The following is a 19,397-nucleotide window of genomic DNA, read 5'->3' as shown; positions in this document are numbered from 1 at the left end:
ATCATGGTTACTTCCTCCACACCTTGTTGACTTCTGTTTTTTTTTTTTTAAGCTACCGTTTGTCGCACTGTCTGATAAAATCAGAATCACCTTGTTCTGCACTAGAGACCGCAATTAGTCAACTGATTGACCATTTGGACACCTAAATAGAGAGACTAGCAATGGAGGTCAACAAAATCCAGTTTGGGACTTCTAGGGTGTTTTGAGCAGGTTGTTTGCCTGCCACCACTCCAGAGACTGTCTCACTCATAGTGAAAGGGATGAAATCATGATACTGAGGTGACCAGAAAGAGAACAGAGATGTCTGTAAATGGTCTCATGTGCATCTTGGTCCACAAATTAAACCCTGCTTTGCTACCACTGACTATAGGACCTGCAGATAGTGCCAAGCAGTCTTCTTGCAGAAAGAGAATTTCAAATTTGGGATTTTGGCTTTATCAGCCTTCCAGTGGGAAGGAATACTTTGCCTTCCTTAGTATCAAATTTGGCTCCCAAGTACTCCAACAGCTAAGCTGGAGTCAAATTACTCTACTTGGGCAATAGATTCCTTGCTCTCCTTTTAAAAATTGGTTCTTATGAGCCAATCATCCAGACAAGGACAAATTAGAAAGCCTTTCTTGTGTAATGCCACTGCAACAAAACCACCACCATAACCTTCAACAACATTCTGGGCACTGTTGCCAGATCAAAGGTAAGAATACAAAACTGGAAATGCTGTCCTAGAACTGCAAATCTGAGAAATCGATGTGCCTCGCTGATAGGAATATGTAGATAAGTCTCTAAGATCTATAAAGGTTTTAACAAAAAAAAGAACCCTTGCTGAACAGCTACGATTACTATCCTTAAGGTCTCCAACTAAAAACTTGGAACCTTGAGAAACCTGTTGATCAATCCGAGATCAAAGATTGGCCGAAAAGTTCAATTTACTTTATAGTACCAAAGAAAGAAGGAATAGCAACGTTTACTCTTTTTCTCCAGTGGTACTGGAATCCACTGCTTTTAGCTGAAAAAAATCTTAGAAGGGTCTGCCTGATAGCAACAACCTTCCATCTGGAGTGGCACAGCGATTCCAGAAAGGCCTCGGGGAAAAAGGCACGCAAACTCTTAAGGTGTAAACATCGTGAATAACTTCTAGCATGCACGTATCCAAAATGATCTGGGCCCACTTTCAGTAAATCAGTTTAAGACGCCCCCACCCCTACTGCTAACATCAGAAGATATGCCCAAAAACCTTCACTGCGAACCTTTGGAGACACTTGTAGAGGTTCCGATGAAGTTTCTTTCACCTCTACATTTGCCTCGAAAGGACTGATCTCTAAAAGGGAACCTTGATCACCACAGGCCAAAGTCAGTTTCTCCACTCTCTCCTCACACTCCCAAAAGCGAGCCAATGCAGTGCATGCTTGATGGCATTCCCCACAAACTACACAGTGCTTCAACTTTTCTGACTGTGCTGCTATATAAGCTCCCTGACTAGGCTGTAAAGAAATATAGACACCACATGGCAGGAGGCGTGGAGGCAAGGCAGAACAACAGAACTGTGACCAGAATTTAAAAAAAAACTCTCCCCCCACACAAAAACTGAAACAGGCTCTTGCTTTCATTGAAAAATAAATTAGAGAGCACATGGAAGCATACCATAATCTAGCTCAGAGGTTTTCAACCCAATCCTCAGGGCACACCTGAAAATCCCCACAATGCTCCGAGGACTGGATTGAAAATCTCTGATCTAGCTGAAAACTTTTTTTTTTTGTCTGTTGCAGAAATACTTAGGTCTGGCACTCATGGTTCTCTTTCTGTGAGGAAGGGACTGAGGCACACAACAGCTACCCGTTAAATAGCACGGCAAAAACAGGTGTTTGGGAGAGCAGGGTGAGGGACCTGGGACACCCAGGAGTAACATTCCAAGGCTCCTAGAACAGCCAAGCTCTTCAAGACTGAACCTCACTAATTAGCTTCTGTCTATTATCTCCAGAAAAAAACAAACAACTTTCCTACTAGACTCGAGAAGAGGCTGCACTGGATATCTGACCTACCACCTAATGGAGACTGAGAAATAGTGACTGGCTAAGGGGCTGCATATGTTTAACATAGTTCAGTACTTCTCATTCTCCACCTGCTGGCAGGAGAACATAACCCACAAATCTGGACTGGTCTGGGAGGGCAATAAGGAATGATATATTTATGATAACTAAAACCCACACAGCCCAAAACATATAAATATACAAACCTTGTCATTCTTAGCATAAGAAGACATATGAAGGCCACTAGATCTCCCCTCAGCCAACCTCAGCAATCAGAGGTAGCATTCCTCACCTGCTAATGCTAGCACCCTAAGCATGCTCAGCTCATGCACAAAAAACATGAGCATGCATGAAGTGCCGGCACTGGCAGGTCAGGAAAACTGCCACTGACTGCTGAGGTTGGCTGAGAGGAGTTCTGATGGCTTTTGGCTGTCTTCAGTTGGTGGGGCTTGGGGATCCCCACTATTTAAGGTATTAAAATTTTAAAGTTGAGCATGGGTGGGGGGAAGGGCTGGAAGGAAGAATGAGTCATGCCCACCCATTTTACCCACAGGCCCACCCTGAAATTTATCTGTCACTGCACAATCTCACCTCCCTGCATGAATAAATGAGAGCAGTTTTTTGTAAAGGTCTTTCTCTCCTCCAATCTATCTCTGCAGAAATCAAAGTGAGGGCAAAAGACAAAACTTACACTTGACCTGGTGTGCCTCTCCAGCATGGTGAGCTGAATGTAGGTCTGTAAAGTTATTCCCCAACGAGCAGAGTCCTGGTACATCAAACCCTGAAAAGGGAACATGTTTCAATAGCTATCAAAACAGCCAGGTGAACATTCAGCATATGTATGCTAGTGAGGCAAACAGTTCACTCTGTTGAATCAGTCAAATATGGACTTCAACCCTCTCAACCCATCCTCAGGAACAGCTAAGCCAGTCAGGCTTTCAGGATATCCACAATCAATATACACGAGACAGATTTGCATACAATGGAGGTGACATATGCATATTTATCTCATGCATATTCATTGTGGATATCTTAAAAACTAGACCAGTGATGGTGAACCTTTCAGAGACTGAGTGCCCAAACAGCAACCCAAAATCTAATTATTTATCGCAAACTGCCAATAGGGCAATTTAACTCATTATGGGCGGGGTCACCACATGACTCCACCCTATGATGGCCACACCCCTTACACCAGCCATGGTGCATATAAACAGACATCATTGAAAATATTATACTAGTATAGGAGAAAAAAATAACATGATTTTTTTCATTATAAATCATTTCTGTAAACTGTTACAGCTCCAGTATACCCAGTGCAAAATAAGACAGCAGATGTAAATTGGACATATTCCAAACACTAAAATAAAAATAAAATGATTTTTTCTACCTTTGTTGTCTGGTGACTTTGTTTTTCTATCCATATTGGTCCTGTTCTCTCAACTCCGTTTCCAGGCTTCCTTTCCATTTATTTCTTTACTTTCCTCCTTTCTTCTTCATTTCTTGCCCTCCATCCATGTGCAGTTTTTCTCCTCCCTGCCCTCCCCTCCATCCACCCACCCATGTCCAGCCACCCTCCTCTCCCCCCTGCCCACCCTCCCTTCCAGCGACAAGCCTCCCACCCAGTACCAGGCACCAGGCCAGCCTCCCACCCACCCAGCACCAAGCCTCCCACCCAGCACCAGGCCGGCCTCCCTCCCACCCAGCACCAGGCCGGCCTGCCTCCCTCCCACACAGCAGCAGGCACCAGGCCACCCACCCAGCACTCCCACCCAGCACCAGGCCACCCACCCAGCACCAGGCCACCCTCCCACCCAGCACCAGGCCTCCCACCCATCCAGCACCAGGCCTGCCTGCCTCCCTCCCTCCCACCCAGCAGCAGGCACCAGGCATTCCTCCCACCCACCCGGCACCAGGCATTCCTCCCTCCCTCCCACCCGGCACAAGCCCGCCCGGCCTCCATCCCTCTCTCAAGCTCTGGTCCTGCCCTCATTTCCTGTTAGGGCAGGACCAGAGCTTGAGCGACGGAAGGCTGAAGGAGGCACGCTGAGCCAGCAGCACGCTTTTCGCTGCTACTGCTGATGCTGCCTTAACTCCGACAAGGGAATACTTTTAAATTTCGTGCTCAGAGGGAGGGATGGAGGCCAGGCGGGCTGGTGCCGGATGGGAGGGAGGAAGGCCTGGTGCCGGGTGGGTGAGAGGGACGACGGAGGGCTGGAACTAGCTGAGGCGACGGCCGGCACGCGTGCCCTCTCTGGCACGCTTGCCATAGGTTCGCCATCACTGAACTAGACTGTCTTGGTGTATCCTGAGGACTGGGGTTGAGAATCCCCAATCTAATACCTTGGTCTTCAACCCCAGTCCTCAAAGGCCGCCAATGGGTAAGGTTTTCAGGCTCCAAATCACTCTCATGCATATCCATTAGGGATATCTTGAAACCAGACCTGTTGATTGCCCTCAAGGACTAGAAGGGGAAGACAAAGAATCTAACCAAAAAGTGACTCGTGCAAAGTGGGAGGGATTCCTGAAATTAATAAAGCCTAACTCCTTTACAATTAATAAGGCAATGGTAGAAAACTCTAATTTAAGTGACCTACCAGAGGATTATGGCCTCGAATGTTTCTCCATTTTGCAACAGGTTCTTCTAAAACCTAAGAGAACCAACATTATTATCAATCCTTTTATCTATGCAGATGATGTAACAATCTATATTCCCTTTGATAAAATATTTATGATATATTTATTAAACAAGGTTTAGATATTATGGAAGCATGGGTGTCAACATTTAAACAAAAGTTAAATAGGCTAGCTTTATAATTGATCATGCTGTTTATCCTTTGGAATCTAATCTGAAAATATTGGGAGTAATTAGTGACCAATATTTAACTTTGAATAGCAAGTATCTGCAGTTACAACTAAGGGCCCGGTTTACTAAGGGGTGCTAGCGTTTTTAGCGCATGCTAAACACTCGAGACACCCACAGGAATATATGGGTGTCTTTAGCGTTTAGCACGAGAAGGGCCTAAGATTTTTAGGGCATTGTGGAAATTGAAGAGAATCGGAACCTTCTTTTCTACTGAGACATTCTGAGCACTGGTGCAATCTTTAGTATAATTTACTGTAATGCAGTTTTATGTTGGTTGTTAAAAAAAACTAGTACTAAGGAAACTTCAGACCACACAGAACACTGGAGCATGGTTGATTTTTAAAGTCTTGCGTTATGAGAGCGTGGGTGTCTCGAATGTTTAGCACGCAGTAAAAACGCTAGCACCCCTTAGTAAACCGGGCCCTTAGTTGTAACTGCAGATTTGGTGAAACATCGGGGTCAGCCCCCCACCCGAGATCGCCAGCTCCCCCCCTCGATCGGCGGCTCCCCCCGCCCTCAGTCGCTCCTGGAACTAACCTCTTAAACACTTCCTTTCACCTTCGCACTCGCTGCAAGCAGCAGGGCAGGCCACTCCTTCCTTCCGTGTCCCGCCCTCACCTGACGTAACGTAACATCAGGCGAGGGCGGGACACGGAAGGAAGGAGTGGCCTGCCCTGCTGCTTGCTGCGAGTGCGAAGATGAATGGTGAAAGGAAGCGTTTAAGAGGTTAGTTCCGGGAGCAACTGAGGGTGGGGGGAGCCGGCGATCTCGGTTGGGGGGGGGCGACCCGGTTTCCCCGAAAAATAAGGCCTCCCCTGAAAATAAGACCTAGCGGGTCTTGGGGAGCAAAAATTAATATAAGACAGTGTCTTATTTTCAGGGAACACGGTAGCTCCTGTTGTTAAGTTGAATCATGTGAAAAACTTAATTTATTGAGTGACCAATATATAAGGCATGCCATGTCAGATCAGACCAGAGTTTCTCAACTTTAGTCCTCAAGACACACTCAGTCAAGTTTTCAGGATACCCACCATGAATATGTACGAGATAAATTTGCACACAGTGGAAGCAAATTTATCTCAGGTATATCCTGAAAATCTGACTGGCTAGGTGTACCCAAGGACTGGGCTGAGAACCCCCGAGCCAGGCTGAAGGACCTTCAAATTCAGCATCCTGTCTCCAACAGTAGCCAAGCCAAGTCACTGGGCAGTACCCAGTACATCCCAAATACAATAACAAAAAAAAAAAAAGTCTGGTACCTCCAAGTTGGTAGTTTTAGCAAAATATTCCAGGCACGTTGTTTTCCCACTGGCTATGTTGCCTTCTATGGAAATCTGTGAATAGAAATCTGTTCCGTTTGACAATATGTAAAAGCAATCCTCTCTTATGCTTCCATTCCACCACTATACTTTTGTACATGCTTAGGATCTCTTCCAGACCCTCCTACATTCCAACTCAAGTGTTATAAGAGAATCAGAAAACTGAATGGAGGGATAGCCTAATGGTTAGTGCAGCGGGCTTTGATCCTGGTGACTTGGGTGCAATTCCCGTTGCAGCTCCTTGTGACCTTGGGCAAGTCACTTAACCCTCCATTGCCCCAGGTACAAAAAAAAAAAAAAATAGGGACAGAGAAAGTAGAAGGAGATTCTATATATGACGCCTAAAATACAAAAAAACAGTGCTAAGAGTATTCTACAACCAGCACCTAGATTTAGGTGCCGACTATAAAATACGCTTAGTTGATATTTCAGCGCCTAAATCTCCGTGCACCCATTCACACCAAGTCAAACATGGCGTAAATCCCAGTGTATAGATTTAGGCGCACTTGGCGCCAAGATTTCAGAACGCCCATTTCCCTGCCCATAACCACGCCCCTTTTTGCCTGCACGTGTGTGTTCAGCGCACATCATTACAGAATACTCTGAGTTGTGAACCTAAATTCTAATCAGTGCTAAATTAGTGCTCATTATTGCTTAAGTGCTGATATCAGAGCTCATCAGCTTGTTAAAGCAATTAAGTTGCGTATGGATGTTATAGAATCCGCACTGATTTCAGCACCTAAATCTAAGCGCACTATATAGAATCCAGGGATAATGAGCATCTAGTAGTGTTATAGAAATGATTAGTAGTAGTAGTAGAATGTATATCCTATGTCCTAATTATTCTGTGACTGACAGGACTGAGATGGGCAACCTTTATACACAGAGGGCCACATGAATGTCCGTATCTCTAGTGTAAGGTATCCACCGGGGTGGATGAACACAAACCCCCATGAACATAAACTATCAAAACGGGAAGTGGACCGATGACTCCAGGGAAACGGGACTACGGTGATAAAAGGAAACAGCTTTATTCACAGACTCGACACAGTACTGTGTTTCGGCAACAGGCCTGCCTCAGGAGTCTTGAATGATTCAAGTTGTATGAATGAGTGGATATAATTCGTATAGTCTTGATAAAGACTTCTAGAATGAAATGTTGCAAGCAATGCAGCGTCTCTGTGTCGTCTGTGAAAGACAAAACGTTTTGAATCATTCAAGACTCCTGAGGCAGGTCTGTGGCCGAAACACAGTACTGTGTCGAGTCTGTGAATAAAGCTGTTTCCTTTTCATCACCGTAGTCCCGTTTCCCTGGAGTCATGGGTCCACTTCCCACTTCGATAGTAACTCTAGTGTGCCACACACAGAAAATTAACAAATAACAATTCACTGCCAATAAAACTCAATATGATGACTGACTGAATAAACAATCATTACCAGAATGGTCCATTACGACAGTGGTTCCCAAACCTGATCCTGGAGGCACCCCAGTCAGTTAGATTTTCGGGATAGCCACAATGCATATTCATGAGAGAGCTTTGCATTCAGTGGAGGCAGTGCATGAAAATCGATCTCATGAATATTCACTGTGGATATCCTGAAAACCTGACTGGATGGGGTGCCTCCAGGACCAGGTTTGGGAACCACTTAATTACGGTATACTTCTGTCTTTCTAAACAATTGCTAACATCGTCAAACAAGTCTTGTCCCACTGTTCTGTTCTGCAACAGTTTCAGTTACAACAAAACTCTGGCTAATGACGTTTGTGTGAACCATTTTCTGTGTATACTTCCCGTGGTCTCATGGGCCGCATAAAATTCAGTAGCAGGCAGCAGGTTGCCCACCCCTGGGATAGGAGAAATCTACCTTAAGTTCATTCTTAAATAGCATACCATTAAGGTAAAGCTGGGAACCATGTCTTGTGCAGTATTTCATAAATACCCGAGAACTGAAAAACAGCCCACGTTAATTCAGTTTTTCTTCAGTATTATATTATTTAATGTCATTTATTTATTTATTGCATTTGTATCCCACATTTTCCCACCTCTTTGCGGGTTCAGTGTGGCTTACAATCTCTCTATATAAAAGGCAACACCAATGTTCTATGAAGCCTCCAGCCGGAAGTGTGAAGGGGGCGAGATATCCGGTTTCCCTATGAGTGTCTGCCCCGCCCTCTCTGTAACACAGTCAGTGAAAGAAAACAGCAGAGCACGAAATCAAATCGCTGGCTCTGTAACAGTGAAGGACTCAGAGGGGGGAGGGGAGAGAGGCCAGAGGGCAGGGACACACACACTCCCACATGCACACAGAAGAAAACATTGCTAGCCCCCGTTTCATTTGCATCAGAAACGGGGCTTTTTTACTAGTAAGATATGAATAGTGGAAATACAATTGTACAGCTTGCATCCTCCAAACCTCTGGGAGAAGAGGTTAAAGATCAGCACAGGTTTCTTCGAACTTACTAGATCCAACTGGGCCATGATGGCTACGACATAAGTAAATAATACACCCACATGACATGGCCCAATCAAATCCCATGCCATAGAAAGTAAACAGCACCATTCCTCCTTGCATGGCTGCTTCCAGGAATTCTGGAAAATGATAAAAGTGTAGCTTAAAAAATTAAGTACTTTTCTGCAAGCCTTGTATAGGATGGTTAGTGGGGCAACAGAGAATATAATTTACTGCACGTATTTCTGAAATACTGCAAACCTACAGCTATGTTTTTATCTAATTACAACACATCATAATTACATAGCTGCCACTTTTTAAATTTAGAGGTCCTTTTACTCAGCTGCAATAAAAAGTGGCCTTAGCGCACCTTTACATGGGTCTTTCCCAAGGCCAACCCAGTGTCCTGGGTTTGATTCCCACTGCAGCTCCTTGTGAACCTGGGCAAATCATTTGGGGGCCCTTTTACTAAGCCACGTAAGCGTCTACGCACGACCAACGTGCGCCAAAATGGCGTTACCACCCTGCTACCGCGCGGCTCTTGGAGTAGTTTCAATTTTGGTGTGCGTCCGAAAAATAATTTTTATTTTCGGACGCGCATATTGGACACGCGCCAAGTGGCATTTGATGCGCGTAGGTCATTACCGAACGGTCACCGTGTGAGGCTTTACCGCTAGGTCAATGGCTGGCGGTAAGGTCTCAAGATGGACACATGCAAATTTTGATTTTGCCGCACATCCATTTTTGGCAAAATTTTTAAAAAGGTCTTTTTTACAAGCGTGCTGAAAAATGAACCTACGCGCGCCCAAAACCCGTGCCTAAACTACCACAGGCCATTTTTCAGCGCACCTTAGTAAAAGGACCCCTTAACCCTTCATTGTCTCAGGTACAAAAACTAAGGGCCCTGTTTACTAAGCTGCGCTGTAGGCGTGCTAGCTTTTTAGCATGCACTAACACTAGAGACACCCATTATATATTCCTATGGGTGTCTCTAGCGTTAGCGCGTGCTAATTTTTAGCTTGTGCTAAAATGTTGATGCGCCTACAGTGCAGCTTTGTAAACAGGGCTCTGAGATTGTGAGCCCTCCAGGGACAGAGAAAGTACCTGCTTATAATGTGTGATTATCCTTCACCTTGAACTTGATGGTTAAGGGGAGGGGGGAAGGGAATGGGACTTATATACCACCTTTCTGTGGTTTTTACAACTACATTCAAAGCGGTTTACAAATATTCAGGTACTTATTTTGTACCAGGGGCAATGGAGGGTTAAGTGACTACTACTACTTATTTCTAAAGCGCAACTAGATGTACGCAGCGCTGTACACTTAAACATAAAGAGACAGTCCCTGCTCGACAGAGCTTACAATCTAATTAGGACAGACAGAACAAACAAGAGATAAGGGAATATTAAAGTGAGAATGATAAAATAAGGGTTCTGAACAAAGTGAATAAGGGTTAGGCGTTAAAAGCAGCATCAAAAAGGTGGGCTTTTAGCTTAGATTTGAAGACGGCCAAAGATGGAGCTTGACGTACCGGCTCAGGAAGTCTATTCCAGGCATATAGTGCAGCAAGATAAAAGGAACAGAGTCTGGAGTTAGCAGTGGAGAAGAAAGGTGCAGATAAGAGAGATTTACCCAGTGAACGGAGTTCCCGGGGAGGAATGTAGGGAGAGATGAGAGTGGAGAGGTACTGAGGAGCTGCAGAGTGAATGCACTTATAAGTCAATAAGAGGAGTTTGAACTGTATGCGGAAACGGATAGGAAGCCAGTGAAGTGACTTGAGGAGAGGGCTAATATGAGCATAACGACACTGGTGGAATATTAGTCGTGCAGCAGAATTTTGAACAGATTGAAGAGGAGAGAGATGGCTAAGTGGGAGACCTATGAAAAGCAAGTTGCAATAGTCTAAGCAAGAGGTGATAAGAGTGTGGATGAGGGTTCTGGTAGTGTGCTCAGAAAGGAAAGGGCGAATTTTGCTGATATAGAGAAAGAAACGACAGGTTTTAGCAGTCTGTTGCATATGTGCAAAGAAGGAGAGGGAGGAGTCGAAGATGACCCCAAGGTTACGAGCTGATGAGACAGGAAGGATAAGAGTGTTATCCACAGAAATAGAGAATGGAGGAGGAGGAGGAAAGGTTTGGTTAGGGGGAAAGATGAGAAGCTCAGTCTTGCCCAGAGTCACAAGGAGCTGCAGTGGGAATCGAACCCAGTTCCCCAGGATCAGAGTCCGCTGCACTAACCACTAGGCTACTCCAGCAGATTATAAAGGCCAGAATTAAATTAAACCATAAAAATGCTTTTTTCTATTTTTTGCATTAATGGCTGTGCGCTGATGTTGCCATTAGCGCACAGCCATCTTTTTAAATTACCGCTTGAGCACTTACTGCCGCCTATTTTGCAGGCAGTAAGGGCTCACGCAGAATCCATTCGCTAGCTAGCTAGATGCGTTAACTGGTTAGTGCAGAACATCCACTCTCTACCCAACATGCCCCCTTAAAAACATTAGAAAAAATGTATTAGCAAATGCAGATTTCAAGGTTTCTGAAGGATGCCCTGTTTTTCATCTTTTGCTACATTAGGTGTGAATAACACAGCTTAGTAAAAGGACCCCTTAATTTTTTTTTTTTTGCTAATACAATTTTATAAACCAACAAGGTATTTGAAAGATAGGACATGCTTGTTCCCATTATAAACAAAATAAATTGGCTCCACTTTTTTTTTTCTTCAAATTTTTAATGCCTAATTTACTTACAACTGACTTTGTCTCTCCTCCATTCTTCTGGAGTTTCCCTGTACCAGAAAATACAAGTGTTAGAAGAACTAGGAAACTACACATAGAATATGCAACTCTATAAACACAGTATATTAAGAAAATTACAGCTGCCATGGCTTATGATGTTGTACAACCCTGTCAAAAGTGATCCCTTGTTGGGAATATCCCCCAATAATGGCTTCATTCTGTGGAAATTAGCTGCTCAGAGCGACTCGAAAAAAAAAGCTTAGGATGTGCCTAAAATAGGCATTTTACATATGCATTTTTTTTTATTGTAAACTGAGAGAGAGAGAGAGAGAGAGATTGAGAGAGAGGTCATTCTGGAACCAACACCTGCCCATGGGGCCATGTGGTACAATACAGCAGAGGAGGCAGTAGAACAGAGTAGAATCCTACAGATCACTGCACCCAGCCCTGCAACGACATCACGAACCCACAGCTTGCATAAAAAGACCCACAGCCTGATATGCACAGTCACAGGGGTGTGCCAGGAGCACTACTTACCGCTTTGGTGCTCCTCCGGAGCCTGGAGGGCCTGGAATTATGAGCGCGAGGAAAATTGAGCCCCAAATTGAGAGTACTGGCTCAACTCTACAACTATAGGTCCTATAGACCACCATGTCCAGTCAGCCAAGTCGTGAACTCCTCTTAATACTGCTCTCCAGTATATAGAGGTATATAAAATAAAGAGTGGAATGGAACAGGTGGATGTGAAGCGTCTGTTCACGCTTTCCAAAAATACTAGGACTAGGGGGCATGCGATGAAACTACAGTGTTGTAAATTTAAAACAAATCGGAGAAAATGTTCATTCACCCAACGCGTAATTAAACTCTAAAATTCGTTGCTGGAGAACATGGTGAAGGCGGTTAGCTTGGCAGAGTTTAAAAAGGGGTTAGACGGTTTCCTAAAGGATAAGTCCATAAACCGCTACTAAATGGACTTGGGAAAAATCCACAATTCCAGGAATAACATGTATAGAATGTTTGTACGTTTGGGAAGCTTGCCAGATGCCCTTGGCCTGGATTGGCCGCTGTCATGGACAGGAAGCTGGGCTCGATGGACCCTTGGTCTTTCCCAGTGTGGCATTACTTACGATATGTACTTATATACTAAGTGTCCTTGAACATGGAGAATCAAACCCCTCCTCCCCTACCAGTTTTTAAAGCTGCTACCCCAGAAGCAGTAGTGTCTAACAGGGGTGTGGTGGTGGCTCCAGTTATTTCCACTCGTAGTAGTCTTGCAGTGGTGCCTTTACCCTGGGTCACTGGACAGAACAGCATTAAAGTAAATGAACCCTCAGTGGTCTCTAATGGACATTTGAAAATCAGTAACAAGTACAGAAACTCATCTCCAGAATCTTGGGTACTCAAATGGCGATGTTCTCTGCTGAATCTGCTGCTGAGTTTGAAGATCAAGATAAGATTAGATTGTTGGGAACTTGGATTTCTACGATGGATCAACAAATCGTCTTTAATAGTAGCAACACTTGTGTTTTACAAAGTCCCCATATGACCTTCCATTGTCAGCTGGAGTTTGCTGAAAATAGATCTGGAAGGGTATTTTCCATAGGACATCCAAGTCCGACTTTAGACGTTTCCCGCTAAACGTCGCAAAGAAAAGTGCATAATCGAAAAACACTATGTACAAAAATACCAAAAATAGATGTATGAAAATAAAACATCTGCAACAGGCCACGGAAAACGTCCCCAGTGTTTGAACATTTACAGCATAGAACATCCATTGTCACTTTGTCAAGGGAATAAAGACTCAAAAATGCAGTGACATGATGCCTGTGATTACTGCTATTGCTTGGCGGCATCGTGTCACTGCCTTTTGAGGCTCCAATCCCTTGACAAAGTGACAGCAAAACGAGTGTCAGTCGGGACTCAGTGAGCCAGAAGATAAGTGTTGTCCTGCATGACTTTTTTAAGTCACCCAGCACAGTGTTATTTGGTCAGAACAATTAATGATTACTTTAATAGAAGTCACAATAGTTGTTACAAATCATATGGACATAAGGAGTTTTTGTCATTGATTACAACAATCACCAAAGGGTTATATCAAACAGATCACACTGCAGAGATTAGTGGGGTGTTAACCCAGTGATAGATGAGACTTTTTTCCCCCATCCATCTTCTAACTATATAAACGAGAGGTGACCGACTCACCCGCAAATGCGCAGTAGAGACTTCCCTCTCTGTCCTGCCCCCGCGTCAAGACGTGATGATGTCAGAGGATGGAACAGAGAGGGAAAGGAACACTGCGCTGGAGGCAAGCTGACGAGAGGACTCACAGGAGGGAATGGAACACTGCGCTGGAGGCAAGCTGACGAGAGAACTCACAGGAGGTAATGAAAGCAGAGGAGAGTTGATGGACATGGGGGCAGGGGAGGGGGGGAGAGGAGGGTTGCTGGATATGGAAGGACGGAAGGGAGGGAGGGGAGGTCAGAGGAGAGAAGAGGGTTGCTGCACATGGATGGATGGAGGGGAGGGCAGGTCAGGGGAGAGAAGAGGGTTGCTGCACATGGATGGATGGAGGGGAGGGCAGGTCAGGGGAGAGAAGAGGGTTGCTGCACATGGATGGATGGAGGGGAGGGCTGGGAGAGGAAAATTGTTGAATATGGATGGAGGGGGGAAGGGAAGACAGGAAGGAAATGCACATGGATGGAGGGGAGACAGAAATTCTGGACATGGATGAAGGGGAGGGAACACAGAGAAAGGAGATGCACGTGGATGGATGGGAAGGAAGAGAGAAGAAATGCTGGACATCCAACTCTCATTTTTCTTCGGCTGTTCCACTACATTGTTAACAAAAATCTTGCCCGTTTTAACGGGCTAACAGCTAGTATATATATATTCCAATGGTGAACCACTGGTCCATTACTTGTTGAATTTGGGGAGGGATTTTAATGGCCACGCACTAATTTCTCCATTAGCATGTGACCATTATCGCCACCTATTTAGGAGGTGGTAAGGGCTCCCACGCTGCTCCAGTGCTAATCAGGTAGCATGTGGTAATGTGCCCACATTACTTGATTAGCGCCGGCATGCCCACTCTCCGCTGCCAGACACCTCCTGCAGAAAAAAATTAAAAGTATTTTTTTGGGGTCCTTTTACTAAGCTGCAGAAAAAAATGGCCTTAGAGAGCACCCTTACACGAGTCTTCCTGCACGCTAAAGCCATTTTTACTGCAGACGTTAAATGCCCAATTTTCTACTTTTTGTATTAATGGTATGCACTGTCACCATTAGCACACAACCATTACAAAAATATATCACCGCAAGAGCACTTATTGCCACCCATTTTGTAGATGGTAAGGGCTCCCGTAGCAATCCTGCACTAATCAGTGCATCCACATTAGAATGCACTAATTAGCGTAGAAATGCCACTTTCCGCCCCTCAACCAAAAAATAATTTTTAAGCAGGCAGGTAGTGCACACAGCAGGACACCTGAGTGCGTCCTACAGTAAGTCATTTTAAGTTGCTGTGCACATCAGCTAGCGCTTACCACAGCGTAGTAAAAGGACTGTCATGGTCTCAGGCTCTTAACAGACTGTCACAGACTCAGGAACAACGTGAGCTCTTGGGCTGCTGTAGATGAATGGCAGCAGCAGGCAAACCCTCCAACCAGAACTGGGCTGAAGAAGCAGGACTGGAGCAGACTAGAAGCGCAATAAGCACACAGGCAGAAACAGACCAGAAGTGCACAGAGCACACAGGCTATACTAAGACACAAACCAGGACTGGACTGAACAAGCAGGACTCGAGCAGACTAGAAGTGCAATAAGCACACAGGTAGGAACAGACCAGAAGTGCACAGAGCATACAAGCAGTACTAAGAAACAAACCAGGACTGGACTAGGCTGGGAACACAGGGCCAGAACTAAGTAAAGCCAGAAGAGAAATCACTCAAATGGACTCGAAGGCCGACCTGGAAACCATGCACACACAGCTCTCTCATACGGGCCCACAAGGCCAAACTGGAACCCAAAACACAACAGAAGAAGGCAGAAGAGACTAGGCAGAGCTCTAGGTGAAGCAGACTAGTCAGAGCTCTAGGCTGGGCCACACAGACACACAACAGAACAAACAGACAATAACCAAGGTAGAAGTGCTACACAGGCACGCCGACTAGGCAACGGAGCAGAAGTGCTACACAGGCACGCCGACTAGGCAATGGGGCAGAAGTGCTACACAGGTACGCTGACTAGGCAACAGGGCAGAAGTGCTACACAGGCACGCCGACTAGGCAACAGGGCAGAAGTGCTACACAGGCACGCCGACTAGGAAACAGGGCAGAAGTGCTACACAAGCACACCGACAAACCTTATGAGGGCCTTCACTGATGTCACACTACAGGAAAGAGACTTGAAACACACTGAACACCAAAGTAAGGCTTGGAACACACAGGAAGTGGTAGCAGAGGCAACAATGCAAAGAAAAAAACAGACTGGAGCCACCTCTGAAGCTGACCACCGGAAGACATGGAGGCATATTTTCAAAGCACTTTGGGAGGCTAAGTTCCATAGGTTTCTATGGAACTTTGGGAGGCTAAGTGCTTTGAAAATGAGCCCCATGGTGAGACTGAAAGTGGAGTCAAAACCACTGAGTAACAGCGACCCCTTTGACTATTTTTTTGCCAGATGATTTAAGAAAGTCTGCTTCTAACAACTGTAAAATTATGCCCAGGCTGCTTCAAACTGAAAAGCAAAATTTCCCAGTCATGCAAACAGCTGAATATCTGGAAAGATGATGCAGCAACTTTTATTTAGCAGGTGATGGAAAATATTTTGCGCTTTGCTCCACTTAAATATCTACTCCTGCACATTTCATTTCACAGAAAGCAAGCCTATATGAATTAAAAACAACAAGCTGGCTGTACACTGGCCAGCAAATCGTCCATTAGCCTTTGAAGGACGAGGGAAAACAGCCAAGTCAGGAGAGAGTTCATGATCACCAGAACCGCTCTAACGACTTAGGCTCATTTTTTTTTATACAAAGCAGCCAGGCTAAGGCCTGACTAATAATTTGCAGGTTTTCTTCTTTTTTTTTTTTTTTAACTAATCTGCATAAGAATGAAGTAGGGACTGAACGTCTGGGTTTTTGTATGCACGCCACACAAACATACACAGAGGATTAACTCCTAGGTATTTGGTATACCACTATTAGAGCCACAGTAATAATATCACTTCATATAACGGGGCCAGCACCTTCCCAGCAACCAGTTACTCTGAGCAAAACAGGTCTGACAACTATCAGAACGCATTCGACCCTGGGTGTCAGACTGGATCCTCCTGGCCCGTCTGAATACAGGGTTGGGATTGGGGTTCCAAATGACAGGGTTTAGTACCAGGCACAGAACGCCCATACGCTGTACAGACCCCACACGCCTCTCTGCATCACAAATCAAATTACCGAGCGCCCTCAGCCTGAACGGGCTGAAATTAATACACTACCGGTAGGAGGCGGGTCCGGAGAACGGCGGGCCGTGCACAGCTCCCGAACGGTGCTAGACAAAGCCGTCCTCAAAGCGGCCTGCACCGGCGCCTGCTGATTCCTCCTCGGGTACCGACAACCAGCGAGAAAGGGCCACGTCCGGAGCCCCTTCAGCACCAGCATGTTGACACATCTCCAGCGCTCTGTTGCTGCTCTCTCGCTGCCTCGGCCACTTCCGCGATGTGTATCATCTGCTTCCTGTGTGCGGATACAAATTGTCCTGGACTCACGTGTAGCCGAGGAGGAGATCGGGGACTGCAGATCTTGCAAAAATTCCCGTGCATTGCAAGCGTAGCAGATTGGGGGGGGGGGGGGGCTAGAAGATCAATCAGCTGATCACATGGTTTCAAATGAACGCAACTGCTTCTTCTGCTGCCATAGCGAAACATGTTAAAAGACTAAAGCGCTTCTGAAACTGCTAATATGAGTAACCTAACCCACTTCCTTAGTTAACTCTTCCGATCGCGTTTCCGTGAGGGCTGAGAATTATTTATTTATTGCATTTGTAGCCCACATTTTCCCACCTTTTTGCAGGCTCAATGTGGCTTGCAATGTATCGTTCTTGGGTGGCTAACATGGAGGCATATTTTCAAAGCACTTAGCCTCCCAAAGTTCCATAGAAACCTATGGAACTTAGCCTCCCAAAGTGCTTTGAAAATATGCCTCATAGTAACATAGTAACATAGTAGATGACGGCAGAAAAAGACCTGCATGGTCCATCCAGTCTGCCTGGCTAATAGATTAGGAATCAGACAATTTAGTGTTACATGGAGACCGTGAATAACATAATAGAAAATTAAGCAGGCAGCTATCCAGCTTATAATTGAAAAAGAAAAACGCCTGTATTGCGACCCAAATCGGGAGATAGACGTTTATCTCACAAAAACGAATAAAGCGGTATAATCGAAAGCCGAATTTGGACGTTTTCAACTGCACTCCGTCGCAGATGCGGACAAAGTTGATGGGGGCGTGTCAAAGGCGTGGTGAAGGCGGAACTGGGGCGTGGTTATTGGGCAATCAGAGATGGACGCCTTTCGCCGATAATGGAAGAAAAATATGCGTTTTTAGCGAGAATTTAGGGCACTTTTCCTGGACCCTGTTTTTCCACGAATAAGGCCCCAAAAAGTGCCCTAAATGACCAGATGACCACTGGAGGGAATCGGGGATGACCTCCCCTGACTCCCCCAGTGGTCACAAACCCCCTCCCACCACAAAATATGCCGTTTCACAACTTTTTAATTTCACCCTCAAATGTCATACCCACCTCACTGGCAGCAGTATGCAGGTCACTGGAGCAGTTATTAGGGGGTGCAGTGGACTTCAGTCAGGTGGACCCAGGCCCATCCCCCCTCCACCTGTTACACTGTCCCATTGTCATATTCCTAATTTGATATTTGAATGTCTCGTATATCTTTGCACAATGTATTCCATAACCAAATTGTAACAAATGTATTTCTATTATTCATATCCTATTGTAAGCCACACTGAGCCCGCAAAAAGGTGGGAAAATGTGGGATACAAATGCAATAAATAAAATACACTTGTGCTGGTAAATGGGAGCCCTCCAAACCGCCCCCCAAACCCACTGTACCCACATGTAGGTGCCCCCCTTCACCCCTTAGGGCTATAGTAATAGTGTAGACTTGTGGGCGGTGGGTTTTGAGGAGGATTTGGGGGGCTCAACACCCAAGGGAAGGATGCTATGCACCTGGGAGCTCTTTTACCTTTTTTTTTGTTTTTGTAAAAGTGCCCCCTAGGGTGCCCGGTTGGTGTCCTGGCATGTGAGGGGGACCAGTGCACTACGACTCCTGGCCCCTCCCACGAACAAATGCCTTGGATTTATTCGTTTTTGAGCTGGGCGCTTTCATTTTCCATTATCACTGAAAAACAAAAACGCCCAGCTCACAAATTGTCGAATAAAACATGGACGTCTATTTTTTTCGAAAATACGGTTCGGTCCGCCCCTTCACGGACCCGTTCTCGGAGATAAACGCCCATGGAGATAGACGTTTTTGTTCAATTATGCCCCTCTATATGAAAAAGCAGTTCTGATTGTAGGTAGGGTGGAGATGCGTTACATTTACACTTGTTGATCTTTGTAGTTATCCCTTATTGAAGAGGTGGGTCTTCAGAGATTTACGAAAGTTATATAGTTCTTAGATAGTTTTTAATTCTTGGACCAGATGCAAACATCTGCTAAAACACGGCTCTCCCTACTTCATAATTAAGATTTTTACAACTTGTAGCATGGCTTCATGGCACACTACACCAGGGGCATAGCCAGACAATGGATTTTGGGTGGGCCTAGGCAAGAAGTGGGTGGGTGGGTACCAAGTGTTCTCGCCCCCTCCCCCAATCACCACCAAAAAATATCTCAGCAGGTGGGAAAACGCTTCTTGCCACCTTGGCAGTCTGCAGCAGGCATACACTGAAAACTGAGCGTGTGCAGATGCCAGTACCGTGGAGAGTAGCA

At 45.4% G+C, this 19,397-nt stretch overlaps 1 protein-coding gene across 3 annotated transcripts in view; it reads right to left on the bottom strand.

Annotated features, from left to right (window-relative positions):
• Nucleotides 1-17,087, bottom strand: part of TK2 (thymidine kinase 2) — a 55,807-nt gene extending 38,720 nt beyond the window's left edge. For 2 of the 3 annotated variants that reach the window (XR_003942251.1, XM_030204489.1), the window contains exons 1-5: nt 16,885-17,087; nt 11,408-11,445; nt 6,147-6,221; nt 4,619-4,672; nt 2,716-2,805 (exon numbers count right to left, since the gene is read on the bottom strand). Coding sequence is in view for 2 of the 3 variants with exons in the window: in XM_030204489.1 (XP_030060349.1) it covers nt 2,716-2,805; nt 4,619-4,672; nt 6,147-6,221; nt 11,408-11,445; nt 16,885-17,047 (420 nt within the window). In the remaining variant the exon portion in view is untranslated. The other variant, XM_030204490.1, reaches the window with a different exon arrangement.
• Nucleotides 17,088-19,397: the final 2,310 nt, after the last annotated feature.

Source organism: Microcaecilia unicolor, chromosome 5 (assembly GCF_901765095.1).
Source record: "Microcaecilia unicolor chromosome 5, aMicUni1.1, whole genome shotgun sequence".
Lineage (NCBI taxonomy): Eukaryota > Metazoa > Chordata > Amphibia > Gymnophiona > Siphonopidae > Microcaecilia > Microcaecilia unicolor.
Note: the sequence above shows the minus strand (reverse complement) of the source record. Positions and strands in the feature narration are given on the sequence as shown.